The sequence below is a fragment of the Callithrix jacchus genome, chromosome 19 (genome assembly GCF_049354715.1).
Source record: "Callithrix jacchus isolate 240 chromosome 19, calJac240_pri, whole genome shotgun sequence".
Classification (NCBI taxonomy): Eukaryota; Metazoa; Chordata; class Mammalia; order Primates; family Cebidae; genus Callithrix; species Callithrix jacchus.
The window spans coordinates 6,092,972-6,115,845 of NC_133520.1; the positions used below are offsets into that span (position 1 = coordinate 6,092,972).

The 22,874-nt window shown below is 39.8% G+C and overlaps 2 protein-coding genes across 38 annotated transcripts in view; one reads left to right on the forward strand and one right to left on the reverse strand.

Moving 5' to 3' along the window:
- MIA3 (MIA SH3 domain ER export factor 3) overlaps nt 1-18,758 on the reverse strand; it is a 71,111-nt gene extending 52,353 nt beyond the window's left edge. For 5 of the 8 annotated variants that reach the window (XR_008477904.2, XM_054248044.2, XM_035280644.3 and 2 more), the window contains exons 1-2: nt 8,709-8,850; nt 5,352-5,485 (exon numbers count right to left, since the gene is read on the reverse strand). Coding sequence is in view for 7 of the 8 variants with exons in the window: in XM_054248044.2 (XP_054104019.1) it covers nt 5,352-5,485; nt 8,709-8,841 (267 nt within the window). In the remaining variant the exon portion in view is untranslated. Of the gene's footprint in view, nt 1-5,351; nt 5,486-8,708; nt 8,851-15,932; nt 16,039-18,560 lie in introns of those variants that run through there. The other 3 variants (XM_078356462.1, XM_035280645.3, XM_054248043.2) reach the window with 2 other exon arrangements.
- Nucleotides 18,759-18,950: 192 nt separating this feature from the next.
- The window catches only part of TAF1A (TATA-box binding protein associated factor, RNA polymerase I subunit A), a 30,804-nt gene continuing 26,880 nt past the window's right edge, over nt 18,951-22,874 (forward strand). For 13 of the 30 annotated variants that reach the window (XR_013529670.1, XR_013529666.1, XR_013529664.1 and 10 more), the window contains exons 1-3: nt 18,951-19,021; nt 20,228-20,360; nt 21,973-22,061. Coding sequence is in view for 17 of the 30 variants with exons in the window: in XM_078356477.1 (XP_078212603.1) it covers nt 22,059-22,061 (3 nt within the window). In the remaining 13 variants the exon portion in view is untranslated. Of the gene's footprint in view, nt 19,076-20,227; nt 20,361-21,968; nt 22,062-22,874 lie in introns of those variants that run through there. The other 17 variants (XM_078356470.1, XM_078356468.1, XM_078356469.1 and 14 more) reach the window with 6 other exon arrangements.

The following is a 22,874-nucleotide window of genomic DNA, read 5'->3' on the forward strand; positions in this document are numbered from 1 at the left end:
ATGCCTGTAATCACACTGGGCAGTGGCAGGAAGATCACTTAAGTTCAGGAGTTCGAGACCAGCCTGGTGACATAGTGAGACCTTGTCTCTCCAAAAAAATTTTTAAAAAAACTAGCTGAGCACAGTGCCATGCACCTGTAGTCCCAACTACTGGGGAGGCTGAGGTGGGAGGATGACTTGAGCCCAGGAGATTCAGGCTGCAGTGAGGCCTTAGTGAGCCATGATGGCACCACTGCACTCGAGCCTGGGTGATAAAGTATTAAGAAAATCTAAAGAAAAACATATTTACTATTCATCAGTAAGTGGAAGTGGATAATCATCCTCATCATCTTCATGCTGGGTAGGCTGAAGCAGAGGAAGAAGAGGAGGGGTTGGTCCTGCTGTTTCAGCAGTAGCAGAGGCAGAGGAGGTAGAAGAGGAGGCACACACACTTGATGTAACTTTATGGAAATACAATGTAATTTCTGTCTAGCTTCTTTTGCTTTTTCATTTCTCTAAAAATGTTTCTGTATGGTACCAATTCTTCTTCTACTGTTTGCCTTATTTTCAGTGCCCATATCAGACATTGGTCCATGTTATAACAGAAGGTAATAGCAGTCTTTAATAACTGAAACCCTTCTATCAGACTGTCTGATACTGACTTTTTTTCTGGCCTTTCTGTCTTCTTCCTCACCGTCTGGCACTAGTTTTGAAGCACCCATTTCCGTCAAGTTGTCTCCTGTTAATTCCTCTCGTGTGATGTCTGTTAGCTCTTGAATTTCTCCAAGATTCATATCTTGAAACCCTTCATCCTCACCGTTTTTGCCATATCCACAATCTGTTCCATGATTTCCTTGACTGACTGTGTCACAAATCCTGTGAAATCAAGCACAACATCTGGATGCCGTTTTCTCCAGTGGTCATTTATTTTTTTAGGGCTTGATGACTTTCACAGTCTTTTCTATAACAATGATGGCATCTTCAATGACAGAATCCTACCAGAATTTCACGATCTTCTTGCTATTAGCATTCTCTTCCATAGCGTTGACAATCCTTTCTGCGCAGTATGGAGTGTCATGGGCCTTGAAGTTCCTCGTGACCTCCTAATCTAGAGGCTGAACTAGAGATGCTGTGTTTAGGGCAAGTAGACCACTTCAGCTCCTTTGGTACTGAACTCACAAGGTTGTGGATGGCTGGGGGCATTGTTCGATATCAAAAGAACTTTAAAAAGCAGTTCCTTATTGGCAGTTACTTCCTAACCAGGGACAAAGCATTGATGGGATCAATGCAGAAAAAGGGTTCTCACTGTCCAGACCTTCTAATTGTATATCCAAAAGACTGGCAGCTGGTATTCAACTTTCCCTTCAAGACTCAGGGGTTAGCAGATTTATAGATAAAGGCAGAAGGCAGTCCTGATCATAAACCCGGCTGCATTTGCACAAAACAGTGGAGTTGGCTTATCCCTTCCTCTTTTAAATCCTGCTGCTCACTTGTTTTCCTTATTAAAAAATGTCCTTTATGGCATTTTTTCCCCAAAATAGGGCACTTCTGTCAACATTAAAAACCTGTTCAGGCATATACCCTCTCTCCTAAATGATTTTCTTAATGATGTCTATGAAATATTCTACTGCCTCCTGGTTGGCAGAAGCTGCTTCTGCTGTTGGTTTGACTTTCTTTAACGCAAACCACTTTCTAAAATTATCAAACCATCCTTTGCTGGCATTAAATTCTCCAGCGTTAGACCCTTCACCTTCCTTTTGCTTTAAGTTGTTATACAATGACTTTGCTTGGACTTGAATCACATTAGAATCTATAGGTATGCCTTTCTAACAGCAAGCCTATAACCACATAACAGCTATATTTTTAATAGTACATAAAATGGTATTTTGCAAAACAAAAAGTGTAAGATCTTCATGACTGCTGGCATAGCTGCAATAACAGCTTCAAGGATTTCCTTTCCTTTTTTATAATGGTCCTTATGCTAGATTTGTTAATCTTGCAAACACAGCTGCAAACCTCAATCTACGGCACCTATCAAGCAATTCAACTTTTTCTTGTAATGTCATTATTTTTCTCTGCTACTTGAGAGCACTTCCAACATCACTAGTGACACTCTATATGGGTCTCAGAGTGTTATTCAAGGTTTACAGTATTGCACTAAACACAAAAAGTACACGAGAACCACAAGAGATCACTTTTTAAGAACTATACAATTTATTGGAGAGATGAATTGCTCATGTGGAATAATTAGTGTCACATGGAATTTTAAGTGGATACTCACAATACTTGAGCTCACCAGAATAGCAAGAGTTGGTGGTTATGATATATTGTAGTAAAATGAATTTATGCAATTACGATTTAATATTTTATCTTTATGTTTTACATTTTTCTCCACTGCGAAAGATGCCATGTAAGACCTGAGTTTGTGTGTGTACATTTTGATAAATTTTAAATTTTTATATAGATTTGTGTATGTTTTGTGGTAGTAAAGAATATACTAGGATCTACATATATTTTATATATTAATAACATACCTAACTTTTTCTTAATTTTTTCAATATTTCTAGGCTACGCAGTCTGAGAGTTGTTTTTCAAATTATCACAAACCTCCATGAAATGTTATAATGCATTTATTGAAAGAAATCTGCATATAGTGGACCCACAGAGTTCAAACCTGTGTTGCTCTAGGATCAGCCGTATTTGCTGATATGATGTGTTATACTGTCATTTTCCAAAATGACATTACAGGTGTCTGGAGACAAAATAAAATTACAATGTAACACACACTAATCTGCACACCAAGCTTTCATTTCATGCAAACAAAAATCTCTATAGAAAATAATTCCATTCATTTTCAGCACTAGTAGCTAAGGTATGTAAAACGTGCCCTCTTGAGAAACACAGTCTTTTACTAGTCACTGTCTGAAAGGAAGAGGTAGATCTCCCAATCATTAAGGGAGGAGGCTGGCATGTAAATCAAATGCACAAAAAGAGAAAAAGGCCATCTTATCACTATTCTATTGATGAGTGTTCTTGTTCTATCTGAAAACTACCTGGAAGCCAGTATTAGTAGTAAAATACTGCCGTGAAGATTAGATAAGGGCAGTTAAACTGTGTGTTATTGGCAGATCAAGTCTAAAATGCTAAGAAACTGAAAAAGACTGCAGAATGAAAACTAAGAAACGGAAACAAGAATCATTTTGGAAGCTGAAAAAAGAGTTTTTAATTTCCTGGGAAGAAGGTTCATCAAATTAGAGGGGAGACTATTTTATTAAAGGAGAACCTGGAAAAAGGAAACAAATCAGAGGTATGTAGAGAAAGGGAAACACTATACATTTACCTTCCTTAATCTTTGTCAATTGAGACCACAGGTGGCATCTCATTTCTTATCATTTGACAAAAAAAAAAAAGTTGCAGAATTGTAGGCCCGCGTGACAAGAAGTAATCTTTCTTTTGCCAAGGTGCTGTTGATTTCCTTGGTAAGGGGTAGGGGTAAGTAGTGTATTGCCTTAAGAGAACAAATTCTGGATAAGTTAATATCAGGATAAATATAAATAAATGTCATTCCCCATAAGGAAATACTGAAAAGGAAGACAGCTAAGGCATGAGCCCTTCCATTAAAGAGTCCTTGACTTTATGTGAGCTAAGACAGTACACAAATTAACTGCCATACAAAGCAGTAAAGCAAATGCCACAGGAACAGTGCAAACAAAGTGCCACCCAAACAATCATCAGGCAGCAAAGACCCCTTCTGGCTGGGTGCCGAAGGCAGTGTTCCTTAAGAAGGCAGGATGAGAGCTGCGACCCAGAAAGACTGACGGGACATCTAGAGCTGAAGACGTTTATAAGAAAAACTGCAGTGGGAGGAAAATGTTAAGTCAAGTTCATTCATCCGAATGCTCAAAGATGAGGAGTGGGGAAAAAAATCTTAACTGTTCTAGCAAAAACTCAGCCTAGATACATGGAAAAACATTTCCAAGAGTAAAGACTACCAACAAATCTCCTTAGGCAGACTTGAAAGAAAGAGAATAGATTTGTCTTGGTAGGGAGTGAGTCACTGGGGATGCTCTCTAAATAGGATGAACCTGAACACTTGTTGTTTCCCAAGATTATTCCCTGGGAACCTGGAATACCAACAAAATGAGTCTGTTTTCCCAAGGGGATTTCTCAAGCCTATTTTTTGTTTGTTTGGTGTTTTATTGAGAGTGACAACTTTCACAGTTGGGATGGGTATTTCTCTAAGTTGGGACAATCCTAAAGACATCAAGGACCCTTACTACTTGAGGTAAAGACACAGTCCACACATCACACTGTCTAAAAAGAAAAGGATAATAACTCATAAGACAAGCCTCTCAACCAGAGGTCACTCCCAGTGAATCTCATTAAAACACCAAAGTGTGATGCAGTCATTGATTGCCATGTCTGATATCAGGACACCCATAAAATCAGCTGGGAACAGAGACCTGGGGTAACCTCCACACCCAGGGTCTGAAAAGCAGGACAAGGATGACCGCAAAGCTGCAAACAAAAACACATACAAGAAAGCACATGGGAAACACACGTTTTGCTTTTCTACAGACTAGTAACAGCACAGATGACTAGGGAACTATTCCCAAGACTGTCACTTTTTCATAAATATTAATATAAACAAAGAAATCAGATAAAATCAACTTTGTAAAAAAAGCTTTTGAGATGGAGTCTTGCTCTGTCACCAGGCTGGAGTGCAGTGGCTTGATCTTGGTTCACTGCAACCTCCGCCTCCCAGGTTCAAGGGATTCTCCTGCCTCAGCCTCCCAGGTAAGTGGGACTACAGGCACGTACCACCACGCCCAGCTAAGGTTTTGTATTTTAGTAGAGATGGGTTTCCCCATGTTGGCCAGAATGGTCTCAATCTCCTGACCTCGTAATCCTTTCACCTTGGCCTCCTGAAGTGATGGGATAATGGGCATGAGCCACCGCGCCTGGCCAAAATCAACTTTAAACTTATATGTTTAAAGTTTAAATGTTAAACACTCTCTCGCACATAGTTTACAGGAGTAAGTCTAATTCCCATGAATCCTTCCTTTTTAAAGCAATGAAGTAAAGAATTTTTCGGCTCTTACCATTTCAACTTCTAATATGTATGCAGCATCCTAGAGGTTGACACTGAGGGGAACTTGCTAGAATCAGTTCTATTTCAGAAGGCTCTGCTGAGCCCCTACTACGTGCAGACCCAAGGCCACTAGGGACACAGGGCCATCTTTTTTCACAATCTGGCACAGAAGACAGGTTAATTCCATCAAAGGTCCCAAAAAACCACAGTCATTTAAATATACAGTGCTAAACAAGCCAATAAAAATTAAGTAAGTAAAGTATGTCAAAATTTTACTTACACTTCCCGCCCAAACTTCAGGTGATCCTCTTGCCAGTTTATAGTAGACATATACAGGGTCACCTTTTTTAAAATTCACAAAACGACAATCCGGGCCTGTGAAATCTTCGAGAGCTTCACCCTGGTACATTAACACTGTATAAAAAGAGTGAGGTAAAAATAGCCAGATTATCAAGATTCAATGTTCACAGTCTATATTGATTTATCAGGAAATATAAGAATCCCAATATAAATAACAACCAAGCTTTTCCAGTACTCTGGTTTCTTTTATTTGCTCAAAGTATCTCAAATCCTTAGAGCTTTACTGCTATAAATCGTATCTTCTGCAAGTAGAGGAAAGGAAAACCTTCTCTATTTTTCTCTATGGATAACACTGAGAAACAAAAAGCAATGTGTCAACTACCAACATGGCTTTTCTTACCCAAGTGAAACTCTTGATTCCCTCTCTAACTTTCCAGTTCCTCAATCTTTTCTGTTTCATATTCATAAAGAGCTTCCTTTTGCAAATTGGCAAGTGCAAGCCCAGATGATGGCTAGCTTCAGCATGGCTACCTGAAGAGGTAATAGGGAACCAGAGTACCCAGGAACTCCCAAGAGGCCAGTTAACTTGAACTAACCATTAAAAGGCTCTACCTTCAAGTGGCTGAAACCGCTACTATGTGGCAGTAAACACTGTCAGTTTCACTGGCAGCCAAGTTTTTCTCTCTGTACAGTGTCTGGATAGATTAATGGAAAAGGATATCTACCACACCCTACTATAGATTCAACTACACCACAAGGCAATATTTTCTGAAAGTAAATAATGTTGACTGCATGTAACATTAAGAAAGTTTCAAAACAAAGAAAAAATACCCTTATGTATATGCTTCTATAAACAAAATCAAAAGTCAACATCGCATGTGGCCAGGACTAAGCAAACTATGAGAATAGGTCAGTAATTCCCTTCATGCTTAGAATGCACGCTTAAATCATGCTTGATCTAGAAACTGTAAAGCAGTACTTTTCTTTCTGTGGCCACATAAACAGTTTCCCATGTAAGACAAAATGGACAATAACTATATTTAAATAGCAGAGACAATGAAGGAAAATGGAAATAAGACTTTTTTCAAAAGCCAATTTGCAATAGAATACATTTAAAACGTGTCTTTAAATGGCTATACAAACATATAGATTTGGAGGGAGTTATTTGTTTTTTGAAGCTAGCCTCTGATTATTTTCCAACATGTCAGCTTCGTAGTTCAGACATTATTGAGTGAGAGGCCAGGTTTAAGGCCACAGACAATTTAAGATTGGGAATAAGATCAAAATCGGAAATGGCAGTGATTTTCTTGCTCTCCCTTAGAATAGACCATAGAGGATTTAGCATAACACATCAGAGGCCAGCATACAAGTGGAACAGCTATTTGAATAGCACACAAGGACACTGTACACACTCAGATTACAAAACACTTCATACAACACAACACAGACCCATCCAGACGCTGCTCCTATTGATGCCTGTTATATCTGGTTTCCTCTGCTTGAACACACACCATTTCTCAAGTTATGTTACAACCGTGAGCTCTTCTAACATCAGGCCTCAGTACTGGAGAAGCATCAGTGATGTGATGATTCTCCAGGTAACCTGTTTTGATGAACCCAGGCAGGGCCATGCTTGCAAGCAAAGAAGACCAACTATCTTGCCACCGCCAACAGCAAATGGATAACAGCGTGGTTTTGCTCGAAGAAAACTAAAGGGAAAAATCATGGCAGTCGTTCTGCTTTTGACAGCTTATTCACATCAGCCACAGGGTTACCTCTAGGAATGGCTTCACGCTCATTAGACATCTCTTTTCTTTATTAGTGGTGTAGAGATACAGACAGTTCAAATTATGAAATTTGGTCTGGATAACAAATTTGAATATAAATAGCTAAACTATAGGGTTCTTGGCCTTTCTAAATTGAATACTTTTCTATAGGCATTACTTAACAATGTATGAAAAACCGTTTCCACAGTGGCTGTTAAGTTACAAGGTTGTTTGAGACCAGTTGAAAGGCTCTAAGAGTGATCCTGGTTTGGGGAACCAGGAACACAGAGAAGAGGTTTCAACACCCAAGTGGCTAAGTCTAAACCTACGCTGGCTTTTGAGACCCTTGGGGTATTTAGTATCATTCCTGTAATAACCCTCTTTATCTGAGCCTGAAGATCTCCCCACCGCCCACCTCCAATCCGGGACTGGAGAGCAATTCCGCTTCCTGCGCACAGAGGAGGAGGCTGCCGGTCCCAGGTGGCCGGTGCAGATCCTCGGCCTCTTTGCAGAGCGAAAGCTTTTGGCCTTCCTGCTGCCCTGCCTAGCAGTCTGCAAAAAGGCTTCCAAGCACAGAAATGAAGTCGGGGTAGACACCTCGGAATACAATTAGTGCTTGGACTCCGGACTCGTCCCAAACCTAAACTCCCAATTCCTGTTCAAAAGGCTAAGCCCAAATCCCAGTGAAGCGAAAGGGCAAAGGGACAGCCCCAGAAAGCCTTTGCAGAGAAGCCCCACCATCAACCTGCCACTGGGAAAACGCCCACCGAGCCCTTAGCCCATCTCCCGGGGTACTGCACCCACCGAGGTCCCCGCGGCGCGAGCAATAAAGCGTTTGGCTGCGGCGTGGGGAGCCCAGTAGCGCGACGCGCAACCACAGCTACCCTCGGAGCCCAGGCGGATGGCGGGGTGGGGAAGGGACGCTGTGAGCTACTCCTGGGGAAACCAGGGACCACTGCGAGCAACCCCCCGTCTCGGCAGAGGAAAAATAACACGCTGGCAACAAGTGGGAGGTGCAGCCCCCACGGTCAGGCCTGAGTGGCTCCGGCTCAGCCGGAGAAGGCAGACACAGGGACCCGCAGCCAGCCCACCCCCGCCTCCCGCGCGCCCCGCTTGCGACCCCGGAGCCAGCAGGCCGGGCTGCAGAGCTCCAGTCCCCGCACAAGCCGGGCAGCGCCGCCTCGGAGACCCCCGGAGCCGGCCGGGTGGGCTGCAGAGCTCCAGTCCCCGCACAAGCCGGGCGGCGCTGCCCACGGAGACCCCCGGAGCCAGCAGGCTGGGCTGCAGAGCTCCAGTCCCCGCACAAGCCGGGCAGCGCCGCCTCGGAGACCCCCGGAGCCGGCAGGCTGGGCTGCAGAGCTCCAGTCCCCGCACAAGCCGGGCAGCGCCGCCTCGGAAACCCCCGGAGCCGGCAGGCTGGGCTGCAGAGCTCCAGTCCCCGCACAAGCCGGGCAGCGCCGCCTCGGAGACCCCGGGGCCGGCCGGGTGGGCTGCAGAGCTCCAGTCCCCGCACAAGCCGGGCAGCGCCGCCTCGGAGACCCCGGGGCCGGCCGCCTCGCAGGCTCACTCACTGCTGCACTCGTCGTCTGCGCAGAGTTTGTTCTCCGAGAAGCGCCGGCCAGTGCTGGGGTCCGGCTGGCCCGGCACTCGCCACTGCGGCCCGAGCAGGAGCAGCCAGAAGAGCAGCCAAGGCGCCGCAGCCATGTTGTGATCACCTCGGGGAGCCGGTGACGCCGAGGAGGGGGCCGGGGGCGGAGCGCCGGCGGTGGGTGGAAAGCCGGGCGCCGCCCCTTGGCGGCGCCCAAGAAGGTCTGAGCAGTTCCCGACTGACACGTCAGCAGGGACTTCAAGAGGGATGCGGGGAACCACCAGAAGGACTGAGGGAGACCTCCAGGAATGGGACTGTCGACAGCCTAGTCCTCACCCCGAAGTGTTTTCCTCTGGCGCTGCCTTGGCAACCAGAACTCTTGTCGTTCTCCCACATCCAATCAGCTGCCTTTGCCCCAGTCCGTCACAGAACCTCCGCGTGACTCCTTCTCTGCCCGTTTGGGTCCCCCAACGCTGCGCTCCCCAACCCTGTGCCAGACATTGGATAAAGCATCCAGGGTGGTGTGGGAGAGGGCCTTGTCTAAAGAAGTCCACGACTTAGGGAAAACCAACTGACATGAAAACGCCTAAACAATAAATGTCAGAGCAGGGAAAACGAGTTAAAAGCATTTATTGAGTGCTTTGTGCCCAGTTGTTATTCTAGGGTCTTTACACGTATAAATTAAATTAATTCAATCTTCACAAAACAGCACCTTACAGTAGTAGGTACTATTTTGATCCCCATTTCAGAGAGGACCACCTAAAGGCATTGAAACACCTAGTGAGTGATGGAGCTAAGATTCAAATGCAGGTGGTATGCTCCTTTTTAATCACAACTCTGCAGAGCCTCCATCAAACAACAAGCAATTTTTGTACTTTCTGAGTAGGGGAGGAAAATCTTGTTTAAATCATACTATAACGGGATTATATGTGCAATTAAAAAGGGGGTGGGGTCAGCCCAGGGAAGAGTAGCTACAATGCCCCAGCCCTGAGTGAAGAACTTGGCATTTGTCTGTGACCAAGAGCTTCTCGTTGCAATCTCTAAGGTTATTCATCAACCTTGACAACAAACTCAGCAGCTACTCTCTCCAACAAATCATATTACTTAAAAGCAAGAAGAAACAATGTGGCTTGTCTGTGCAATCCATTATATTGAATAAGGAAAAAACGGTAAACAGATGCTCACACATTTTTGTCTGCAGGAGCCGTGAGACATTGGGCCAATGTAAGCAGTGCCGTCCAGAGAAAATATACATTTGATAAGGTCATGGACAAGCACTTTCCATCCAAGTAGTATTCCCGTTAATTCTTCTTTTCTACTGTGCATTTATTTGTTTGAATATCTTAGATGTCTCTAACAGGCATCTCTAACAATCTGCTGTAAACCAAACTCTTATTTTTTTCCTCAAACTCTGTTCCTTTCAGTCTACCCTATCTGAGATAGGAATAAGAATGACAATTTAATTCCTATTTTCTGGGTGCTCAAGCCAAAAACATACAAACCATCCTGACCTCTTTTCTCTCACACCTGAGTCCAATCCATCAGACAATCCCATGTCTTTTTTTTTTAATAGGTTTATTGAAGTATAATTAATCTACAACAAATTGCACGTTTAAAGTGTACGACTTGATAATTTTTGACAGAAGTCTACACCCATGCGACCATTACCACAATCAAGATAATTAATATATTCATCCCCTCTGAAAGAGTTCTCATGCTCCTTTATAATCCCTCCCTCCCTTCTCCCAGCTGTCTTCAGACAACCTTCTGTCACTGCCCATTGGTTGGCATTATCTAGAATTTGATATAAATGGACATACAGTATACATTCTTTTTTTTTGGCTGACTCAGCATAAACATTTGAAATACATTCAGAATCTGACCACTTTGGCTGGGTGTGGTGGTTCACACCTGTAATCCCAGTACTTTGGGAGGCCAAGGCGGGTGGATCACCTGAGGTCAGGAGTTTGAGACCAGCCTGGCCAACGTGGTGAAACCCTGTCTTAATAAAAATAAATTTTTAAAAAGTATCTGATCACTTCTCCCCATCTCCAGTGCTTCAGGTTTTATAATGTATATCTTTAATTTTTTACCGTATACCTTCATGGAATATTTTATCACTTCATCTATAGTTTAGGATGTTTATTTCTATTTCTCCTCTTCGGCTTTTATACTTTTGTTGTTATTCATTTTAATGTACATATATTATATATTTCATGATATATCATTTGATTTAAATAGTTAATTATCTTTTAAAGAGATTTTTTTTAAGTAAGAAACATGTTTTTATATTTTAAATAGAAAAATATTTTATGCTTGCCCACATATATGCATTTCTGGCATTCTATATTCTTTTTTGTATATTCAGATTTCCATCTGGCATTTTTTTCTGCCTGAAGGGCTTCAACATTTCTTGAATTGTAGATCTTACAGTGATGAATTATTTCAGCTTTCGTGCATGTGAAAATGTATTTTATTTTGTCTTGCTTTATTTTACATATTTAGAAATATGCTTTTTGACATGGGAGCCTTTTGGAGGGTACAGCTTTATTGACCCACAACTTGCATACCAGATAATCCACCCACTTGAAGTGTACAGTTCTATAGTTGTGAGTATAGTCAGAGATTGCAACCGTCAACACAATTAATTTTAGAATATTTCCATCATCCCAAAGAGAAACCCTGTACACTTCATCTGTCAATCCTTTATTTCCCATCTCTTCCAGCCCTGGGCATCCTATTTTCTGTGTCTATAGATTTTTCTATCCTGAAAATGTCATCTAAATGGAACACACAATATGTGGCTTTTTGCAGCCAAGTTCTTTCATTTAAAATAATGCATTCAAGGTCACCTATGTTGTAGTATGTATCATTATTTCATTCCTTTTTAATTGTCATTGTATTGATATACCTACCATATTTTATCTATTAACTTTTCAGTTGAACAAACATGTGAGTTGTTTCCATCTTTTGCTTTCAGGAGTAATGCTGTTATGAGCATTGGTGGACAAGGTTTTGTGTGGATAAAAGTTTTCACTGCTCTTGGTTATATACCTGGGGTAGATTATTGGGTCATATGGTAATTTTTTGTTTATCCTCTTGAGGAACTGCTAGACCATTTTCCAAAGTGCCTGTACCAGTTGATATTCCTACCAGCAACATATGGGGGTTCCATTTCTCCACATTCTTGCCAACACCTGTTATTCTCAAATATATATATATATTTTGTAGGAAGGAAGGAAGGGAGGAAGGCAGGAGGGAGAAAAGGAGGAAGGGAGGGAGGCAGGGAGGGAGAGAAGGGAAGGAAGGAAATCAGGCAATGAGAGAGACATTGCCGACCTGGATCTAGAGGTCTACAAGTTGATTTCTTTTTTTCATTTTTTGAGAGAAGGGGAAAAAAAAGGAGTGAATGAGAGGAAGAAAGAGGAAGAAAAAGAAAGAGAATGGAAATGTTGCTTTATTTTTTAAAAAATGGGTATTAATAATGGCCAATCAATATTTCATTTAAACCTATGAGTAGGTGTGATGTGGTATTGACAAGAATGTATATTTTGTGTATTTAAAGTGGAGAGCTCTATAAATATTTATTAAGTTTACTTGTTCTGGATCTGAGTTTGAGTCCTTGATATCCTTATTAATTTTCTGTCTCATTGAGTCTAAGTCTCTATGTATCTGGGTGTTAGGATCGTTAGCTCTTGTTGTTGCATTGATCCTTTTACCACTATATCTTTGTTGCTTTAAAATCTATTTTATCTGATACGTGAATTGCAACTCCTGCTTTTTATTTATTTATTTTTGCTCTCCATTTGGTTGGTAAATCTTTCTCCATCCCTTTGTTTTGAGTCTTTGTGTATCCCTGCATGTGAAATGGGTCTGGATGCAGCATACCATTGGGTTTTGGCTGTATCTTTTGATTGGGGGATTTAGTCAATTTAAATTTAGGATTACTGCCATTTGATGTTAACTGGCTGTTTTATCCATTCATTGATGTAAATTCTTCTTTATGTTGATGCTCTTTACTTTTTGGTATATTTTTAGAAAGGTTAATACTGGTTGTTTCTTTCTATGTGTAATGCTTCTTTCAAAAGCTCTTGTAAAGCAGGCCTGCTGGTAATAAAATCTCTGATTACTTGCTTGTTCATAAAAGATTTTATTTTTCCTTCAGTTGTGAAGCTTAGTTTGGCTGGATATGAAATTCTGGGCTGAAGGTTCTGTTCTTTAAGGATGTTGAATATTGGCTCCCACTCTCTTCTGGCTTGTAGAGTTTCTGCTGAGAGATCTGCTGTAAGTCTGATAGGCTTCCCTTTGTGGGTAACCTGACCTTTCTCTCTGGCTGCCCTTAGTGTTTTCTCCTTCATTTCAACCCTGGTGAATCTAATGATTATGTGCCTTGGGGTTGCTCTTGTTGAGGAATATCTTTGTAGTGTTCTCTGTATTACCTGGGGTTGAATATTGTCCTGCTTTGTTAGTTCAGGAAAATTTTCCTGAAGAATATTTTCCAGCTTGGATTCATTCTCTCTGTCACATTCAGGTACACCTATCAAACGTAAATTTGGTCTTTTCACATAGTCCCACATTTCTTGGAGACTTTGCTCATTCCTTTTTATCCTTTTTTCTCTAATCTTGTCTTCTTGTTTTATTTCATTAAGTTGGACTTCGAACTCTGATATCCTTTCTTCTGCTTGAACAACTCGAGTGTTTAAACCTGTGCATACTTCTCAGAGTTTCTGTATTGTGTTATTCAGTTCCATTAATTCACTTATATTCCTCTCTAAGTTGTCTTTTCTCATTAGGATTTCATCAAACCTTTTTTCAAAATTCTTAGGTTTCTTTACATTGTGCTACAACATGTTCTTTTAGCCCCCAGAAGTTTCTTATTATCCATCTTCTGAAGCCTGATTCTGTTAATGGGATGCACTCATTCTCCATCAAGCCTTCTTCCCTTGTTGATGAGGAACTGTGATCCTCTTTAGAGGGAGAGGCATTCTGATTTTTAGTATTCTCAGCCTTTTTATGCTGGTTTCTTCCCATCATTGTTAATTTATCCATCTCCTTTATATTATAGCCAACCTATTAAGTATGAAGTAGTGTCTCATTGTGGTTTTGATTTATACTTCTCTACTAGCTAATGATGTTGAGTATCGTTGCATTTGCTTATGGGCCGTTGAATAGTTTCTTTGGAGAAATGTCTATTCAAATCCTTTGCCCATTTTCAAAATGGGTTATTTATCTTTTTGTTATTGAATTGTAAGGGTTCCTTGTATATTCTAGATACAAGTCCCTTATCACATATATAAATTTCAAATATTTTCTTCTGTTCTTTCTGTCTTTATTTTATTTTATTTTTGAGACAGAGTTTTGCTCTTGTACCCAGGCTGGAGTGCAATGGTGCAATATTTGCTCACTGCAACCTCCGCCTTCTCGGTTCAAGCAATTCTCCTGCCTTAGGCTCCCAAGTAGCTGGGACTACAGGCATGCGCCACCATGCCCAGCTAATTTTTGTATTTTTAGTAGAGAAGGGGTTTCACTGTGTTGACTAGGATGGTCTTGATCTCTTGACCTCATGATCCACCTGCTTCAGCCTCCCAAAGTGCTGGGTTTATCATTTCAATTTTTAAAAATTTTCTTTTGATGTAATGTCTCCTCATTTTCTTGATGGTAAACGTTGAAACATAAGAGCTTTATATTTGATAAAGTCTAATTTATCTGTTCTTTTCTTTTGTTCTTTGTGTATCACAGATGAGAAACCATTGCCTATTCCAGGATTTACCCCTATGCTTTCTTCTAAGAGTCTTATGGTTTTAACTGTTACATTTAGGTCTGTGAACTATATTGAGTTAATTTTTACACGTAGTATGAAGTACGGTTCAGCTTAATTCTTATGCACTTAGATATCTGGTTGTCTTAACATCATTCATTGAAAAGACTTTATTTTTGAAAGATATTTTCACTTGATATACTAATTCCAGAATTGAACTCCTAAAAGATAAACAAGCCTCTCTTGATAATGCCAGTTACTTCTCTTGTAAGAATAAGGGGATGGGGCATAAAAAGAACCTTGTCCTGCCACACAGTAAGTGCTCAAATGTGTTTTAGTACAAATTCTAAGCACTAACGAGTTAAAAGAAGGAGGAAAGTAAGTGATGGTGATGGAATCTGAACTGAGCCTTAGTGAATTCATAGAATTTAGATTCTAAACAGAGAGGATAGGGCAAATGAAGAAAACAAGAAAAGACACAGCAGGAGCAGAAAGCAACTTGTTTGAAGGACGGCAAGGAGACCTACTCTAACTAGAGTGCAAGTGTTCTATTAGAAAAGTAGGAAACAAGTTTGGGCAGCAAGGATGGGTCAGATTATAACAGCCCTTGAAAATCAAGCATGAGAATTTAGATTTAATAGAATAAAATATAGAAAGCTATCAGATTTTAAGTAAAGGAATGATATAACTGCAGGGAAATTTATGCAAGTACTTTGTTCTGAGAGTCAGTAATAACAGGGATTTGTGTTGGGTGTGGTTAGTAGTGTAAAATCCCTCCTAACAATTAAAAAGTTATGTCAAAAGATATGATCTATTGGGAATGAGTCATCTATAATGTAAGGTCTACCAGCATGTACTATTTGCCTAGTGCTGGCAAATATTATTCCAATTTCTATTATACAAAGAAAGAAACTCAAACATCTGAAATTGCTACTAATATACAGACATATATGTAAGTTCCTGCTTCCGGCTCCACCTAATTTACCTTGGCACCGTTTCCTCAGAAGTCAAATATTTGGTGCTCTGAACCAAATGTGGAACAGATTCCAGGTGAGGCCTATACAACTCGATTTCCACAGTTTGGCTTTGTCCATTTAATTTTCAGATATGAATTACTTCCTTACCAGGGAAACAGTGGAGGCGGGGAATAGAGTCAAAAGCATTGGCTAGGAATCAGAAGTCTAATTATGTGACTACAGGCAAGCCATTAGCTTTTCTGAGTGTCAGAGCTCTCTTCTAGTGAATTGAGGCTAAAGTCACAACTTCATAATGTTTCTTTGAGAAGGAAATCAGATACTACATAGAAAGATTGCCCATTTATGTTGTATAAACGATTAAATAATAAAATTGCAAGCTGTTATAGCCAAAAAAGATGTTTGATGATGCAACAAGAATTGTTTGATGGCAAACCAATGATTTCTACAAAAAGGAGACATTTTTAGATAGTACCTTCACTGGAAAACTGTTTTCTTCTTACTAAGGTCAGCAAGACCAGAACAGCCTCCCAAGCCGTGGTTAGAAGATTGAAAGCGCCTCCTAGAGGAGACACTGAGAACTGAGAATGAAAAATACAGATCTGAGAATATCATACAATCACAGCTGATTTGTTATACATCATACATTGAGACAAAACCTCCTGGATCATCAGTATTTTAATTGATACATGTTGTATAAAACTAGAAACAGGAACATAAATACCATTATGAAAATTATACTCAAGTGTGGATACTGAGCAACTGACACAGAAAAGAGAAGAGTATTCTGATATGAAAGTTAACTGCTCTCTAAATCCATGTGGAATGTGAAATGGCATGGAATACATAAGAGGATCAGTGAATGACGTCCAACCAGAACAATTAAATACAGCATCTAAACATGACCTGATTTTGCTTATTTCTCACTGAGTCCCTAGAACAATGCTGTAGAATAGAAATGTGTTAGCTACATATGCAATTCGAATTTTCTAGAAGTCACATTTAAAAAGTTAAAACAAAATAGGTAATCTTAATTTTAATAATATGTTCTATTTAACCAAATCTATGCAAAATATTATCATTTCAACTCATTATCAACATAAAAATTATTAACGAGATATTTTACAGTCTTTATTTTATAAGGACAATAAAGGAGACACTATAGAATTTCTCTATAGTTTGGCCTGTTCAATGAGAGTCTCCACGAATGATGGAAAAGTGTGTAAGGAAGTTAGTACTTTCACTTTGAACCATGATTGAGTACCTGGTACTTGCCTTGCCTTCCTGTCACAAAAGAGTAAAAACTAAAAATAACTAATTAAAGCAACCGTTTAAGGCATTGATAAACAGGCAGCACGTGACTGGTCCATAAGCACAAAACACACAGGGGAACTCTATAATCAGGAAGGAGAAACTCAAGTATTAAGTGGTGGTCTTGCTGAGTTGAGGAGGAAATTATCAGAGTTCAAGATTGTTGAAGTTACTGAAATTTTGTAGGCTAGAATATCTGAGCTCAGTGTGTGTGTGTGTGTGTGTGTGTGTGTGTGAGAGAGAGAGAGAGAGAGAGAGAGCAAGAGACAGAGACAGAAGAGACGGGAGAAAGAGAGGAGAGAAAGAAGGAGAGACAGAGACAGAGAGACAGAGAGAGAGAGAGAGAAGGGGGTAATATTAAAAGTCTGTATGGAAATTCACTGAGGATACAGATGTGCTAGTGAAATCTTGCAAGATGTAGCAGAGCTTGCCTGCTGTAAAGGAAAGGGGAAGAGTGATACTAAAGGTCACGGAGTGCTGGGAGACATTAGATTTCCAGCCCAGCAATGCAGCAATTTCACTAATACCTTGAGCACTTAATTGAGAATCCAGAACCAAGTTTTAGGAGAAAGAACCACACAAAAAGTAAGGGGAATATGCTAGGACTGGATTTAAAACCAAATAAGACTCATACTGAAAATGAATAATACCAAATTTGACATGACCCAAAAAATTTACCACTAATTAAGCTGCTGCATGCCACACAAAACATAATATCCTTAAAAGAAGCCAGCGTAATCCAGATTCCCTATAATTATCACCTACACATGTCCAGCATAAAATTAAATTTTATCAGATATGCACAGAGATAGAAAGATGTGAACCATAAGAGAAAAGGCAGTCTATTAAAAAAAAAAGTCTGTGAGATGATCCAGATGTTGCGAATAGCAGAAAAAAATTTAAAAATAGCTTTTATAAATACTTCCAAGGACTTAAAGGAATAGAATCATAATAAACAGGGGATGTCAAAAAATAAATGAAAACTTTTTTTAAAAAAAAGACACATTTCAAGAACTAAGAAGTATAGAATTTGAATTTAAAAATTCACAAGATGAGCTAATCAGTATATTGGACACCACAAAAACAACAAAAAGTTACCTTGACGATAGATAATAGAAGATATTCAGTCTAAAGTTCAGGAAAAAAATGAATCGAACCTTGCTACTCATCAATACAGAGTGGTGTTACATTCATATAATTTGAGTCCCAGAGAGGGGAGCAGAAGCATAACTGCACAGAAAAAAATATTAAGACAACGATGGCTGAAAATATTCCAAATTAACATAAAAAGAAATGGACAAATCCAGGAAACTCAGTGACTATCAAATAGGCTAATTACAGAGAAAATCACACCTAGACACGTATAGTCAAACTGTAAATAACCAACTATTGGAAAAAAAATTTTCGCAGGCAGTCAGAGAAACAAAATACATTACACATGAACAAAAGTAATAAAGTGATAGCTGACTTCTCATCAAAAACAACAGGTTAAAATCAACAGAGGGCTTAAAGTGCGATGGACAAAAATTGCCAATTCAGAATCCTCTACCCAGAAAAAAATTCTTCAAAATAGAAAGGAGAATAGACATTTTCAGATAAGTAAAAACAAAAAGTTCAACACAATAGACCTCCACTGTAAGCAATGCTTAAAAAAATTCTTCAGGATGAATGAAAATGGTGTAAGAGATGGAAACTCAAATCTATAGTTTTAGTTATCCTTTCAATGTAATACACTTAGTCATCTAAAATAATAATAATCATTTATTTCTTCCTATTCTATGGCTTTGCTCACCTGGGTGATTCTCCGGGTCTGGATATTACTGGCTGGGTTCACTCATGTGGCTGCATTCAGCCGAGTGATCGGCCAGGGTTGGGACATTCTACTCTTTTAGTCCCTTCACCCAGCCGCCGACCTGTCACCCCAATTTCCATTTGAAATGAAAGTAAGTCTTCCACTTTCTGGCTGAGACAGACAAAAAATGTACAATTCAGGCAGAACCAATGGGAGCAGGGCAATTTAACGTCACTTCCCGGGTCACATCCAGAAGTCACTTCCGGGGTCGAGGAGAGACCAATGAGACATCTGCAGCTGCTGGAGGGGTTAGGAGCGGGGCCGCGCCTGCCTGAAGGCCTAAGGCGGGGTTTGCGCATGCTCGTATCAAGCTCTCCTAACCCGTCTTCCGGTGAACATGTCACGTGTCTCGGAGTCGGAGACTGAGTTTAGCGGTACTGAGGAGCTCTAACTTTAGTCGGGTAAGTGCCGCGGATCTCGCCCGTGGTTCCTGCGTTTACATGGAACGGGAAGGGGTGGGTGTGTCAGAAATCATCCATGTTCTTCTATTTCCTCCTAATACTGAAACTATTGGGGTCTGAGAACGAGAGAAGGGGGATGGAGAAGCTTTGGTTGCCGTGGCAAATGCAACGGATTTTTGGATTTTTGAGGGTTTGGGAAGGGAGGATTTGTGTAACTACTCCTCAAAATACTTGATGGGTCGAATTTAAATTCAGTTGTTACTTATAACTCCTACTCCTAGACACAGAATTTGATTTTAGAAGGTTTACTCTGGCTGTTGCAAAGAAGCAGAATTTGAGGCAGGGTAGTTGTTTAGAAAGCTAACGCAGGAATCTAGACACTGTTTTAAGGGGTCTTGAACTAGGGTAGTGCTGTAAGATTGCAGAGAACAGGGGAAATTGGGGAAATTTCGGAGGTAGTATCAGAGGTACCAATATTCGATTTCGTCTGGGGAATGAGGGAGGGGCCCTGAGCATCTTTAGGAGTACATCCAAACTCAGCTTGGCTTATGATTGTCTTTCTAGGTCCGCTTCTCACCTTCCGCACCCCTCCTCCACACACACCCCGAATTCTAGTCATGGCCAAGTAGCTTGGTGTTCTATTTCCTTTTTTTGTAACATCACCTTTCTTTGTAACCTTAGGCAGGTTTCATCATTTCACTGAGCCCCTCAGTTTTTTCAACCTTAACATGGAAGAAAGTAATATACTCACCTCAGGATTGCTGCGAGAATTAAATTAGATAATTTATACTTCTGGTACATAGTAAGGGCCTAATAAATATTAGCTACTGCTACTATTCTTACTGTACTTCTCATATTGTTTTGTTACACAAATAATAACAAAACAATATTTATTTGTAGCTAATATTTATATTAACTAATATATATGTAGCTAATTTTATTCGTCTGGACTTGACTTTTTTAAATTAGAGGACAGTATCTTATTTTTCTTTATATAGGCTTGAAACATTGGTAGTTTGGTCTTTCTTTTTAATGTATCATTTATTTTGGCTGTTGCTGACATAATTCATCTTTTACTTTAAAAGAGCTTACAGGTGTAATGCATTTTGCTGATCTAATTATATTTATTAGATAAAAAGATGGCTGTTTTTCTGTACAACTCAGAAGACTGGATTAAGATATACAGAAATTAACTGGTATTCTCAGTCTGTAATAGGTATGAGTGATTTCAGTGAAGAATTAAAAGGGCCTGTAACAGATGATGAACAAGTGGAAACATCTGTGCTCTCTGGTGCAGGAATGCATTTTCCTTGGCTTCAAACCTACATAGAAACTGTGGGTAAGTAAAATAATAACATTGAACCATATTAACTTTAAGAAGGTGGTAGGATTCAGTACAGATACAAAATGAATAACGAGGCTGGTTTAATTTTCAAGATAGGAATATATGGGGGTATTTTTTAGGCCGTAAGCCAAAGGAAAAAAAAAATCTTTTTTCTTCTAGAATTCTTTGCCCTCGGATTAATAATAGATAGTCTGTATTATGCTAGATACGCATTTTTTTTTAGTAATACTTACTGAACACTTTTATCTCTGGCATTGACTATATATTTGAGAGTCATAGGTGGAGAAGATACGGTCTCTGCCACTGAGGAAAACATACCTAGGAAGTGTTCAGGAAGTTACTGTTGAATTGCATTGACATTATTTCTAATAGATTTGGTCATGTAATATATATATATATATATTTTTTGAGACAAAGTCTCACTCTGTCACCTAGGCTGGAGTGCAGTGGCCTGATCTTGGCTCACTGCAACCTCCGCCTTCTGAATTCAAGTGATTCTCTGGCCTCAGCCTCCTAAGTAGTTGAGATTACAGGCAGCCGCCACCACGCCCGGCTAATTTTTGTATTTTTAGTAGAGACAGAATTTCACCATGTTGGCCAGGCTGGTCTTGAACTCCTGACCAAAAGTGATCTGCCCACCTCCGTCTCCCAAAGTCCCGAGATTATAGGCATGAGCCACTGTACCCAGCCTAGGTAAAAGAGCATTTTCTCCATTTTTATCTAATGTAAATGCAAGCATGTTTTTCTATGGGATAGTTTTCCTATCAGAATATATTTAATATAAATAAAAGAAGCAATTATCTGTATGCTGGCATGTTGAGTGGTATAGTCTGGGGAATATATTTGAACCAGCATTTTACTTATTGCCCTTAAATATGTATTTTTTTGCCCAGCCTTTTCTCCCCTTGACAGAGATTCCTTGGCTTCTAAAATTTCGCTTTTATTATTTTATATTAATCTAAGTATATCTCATTTAATGATCTCAGTAAGTTAATACTCCATAATTTTTGTGCTAGACAGTTTAGGTAGGAGGAAACTGAATCTCAAAGACATTACACTCTTTAAGTGGTGGTATCAGGAGTCAAACCCAGGTCTGTTTGATCTCAAAGACTACGCTTTTAATCACTGAGGTATATTTTTAAAAATGAGATAGTATACTTCAAGTGCCTAGCATAGTATCTCATGCATAGTGAGTGTTGAAAAATAATAGTGCCTTTCCTCTCCTCATTTTATTTTTGCTAAATTAATGCACGCGGCTTAAGGCAGATCTGAATGAATGATATGTCAGAGATAGTGCTACCTCCTCCCTGGCAGGGAACTGGTAAGTTAAATTCCCTCTAGTTATGCCATACTTGGGCATGTTTCTGTTACCAGTGTCCTATAGAGGGTCTGAGTCAGTCTGCAAGCAGATAGATTTAAGACCAAAGACCAAAATTTACATGCTTAGAAATATTTTACATGTCATAGATAGCCTGTTAAACCCAAAATACTGTTGGTCTGCAATGAGAAAATACTTGCAAGTAATATTGACATTGTTCTGGTAATTAACCATAATAGGAAAACAAAATTGCCTGACAATGACTGTATTTATTTTTCATGCTGGTAGATACCTTTTGGCATTTTGAAGGGCATGCCCGGCAAGCCCCTTATAATAAAAACTTTGAAGATGGGACGAGTCTGGATTGAAGTTGTATGGTGAGTACCTAGAATAGTGCTTGGCACACAGTGGTGCTCAAAAAGTATTTGTGGACAGATTGATACGTTTCCAGATTCTTTCAGTAGCATTTTAGAAGTTAGGTTGATGACACTGGTTCTTTATTGTACATCTCTATTCCATGTAAAAATGTATTTTCCTTGACAATTTTTTTTCTTGAAGTCATCAGGCTCATGTAAGACTACTTTTTGCTCATTAAAGAATGAAATGAAAGGAGAACTTTTCCTGAGGTAACTAGACTACGTTGGAAGACAAAAGGGTATTTTCCTAGCATTTAGGTATAGTTGTCTAAAGTTGATTTGTAATCTCAGTTGTGAAAGCTTAAGAGACAGAAGGGAGATTAGCCTGAGAACAGTCCTCTCCTTTAGGTAAATAAAAGATGTTTTAAGGACGAGGTGTTTTGTTAGTTTCCTAGGCTAGCTGGCTGGTATTGCCACTGATCTTGAGCAGCCTTGGTGTAGAACTTATAAAATGCAGCTTCTGATTCAGAGAGCTGGGCATAGTACGCTGTAACAAGATTCCAGGTGATAGTAATGCTGCACGTTCCAGGACCACATTGAGTAGCAAGGGTCAGGTCCCCAGGTGATTTGTATGTACGTTCAAAAGTCTGAGAACTCTAGTTTGGTGCAGTCAGTAGTCTTCAAACTTTTCACTCACGTATCCCCTATTTTTTTGGAAAAATTGACTACTACCTTGCACAGTTTTAAGGTGTCATCTGAAAAAGTTTTACTATATGCTTAATATTTGCAAGAAATAATTTCCAGGATGTTGGTATTTTTAAATGAATATGTATT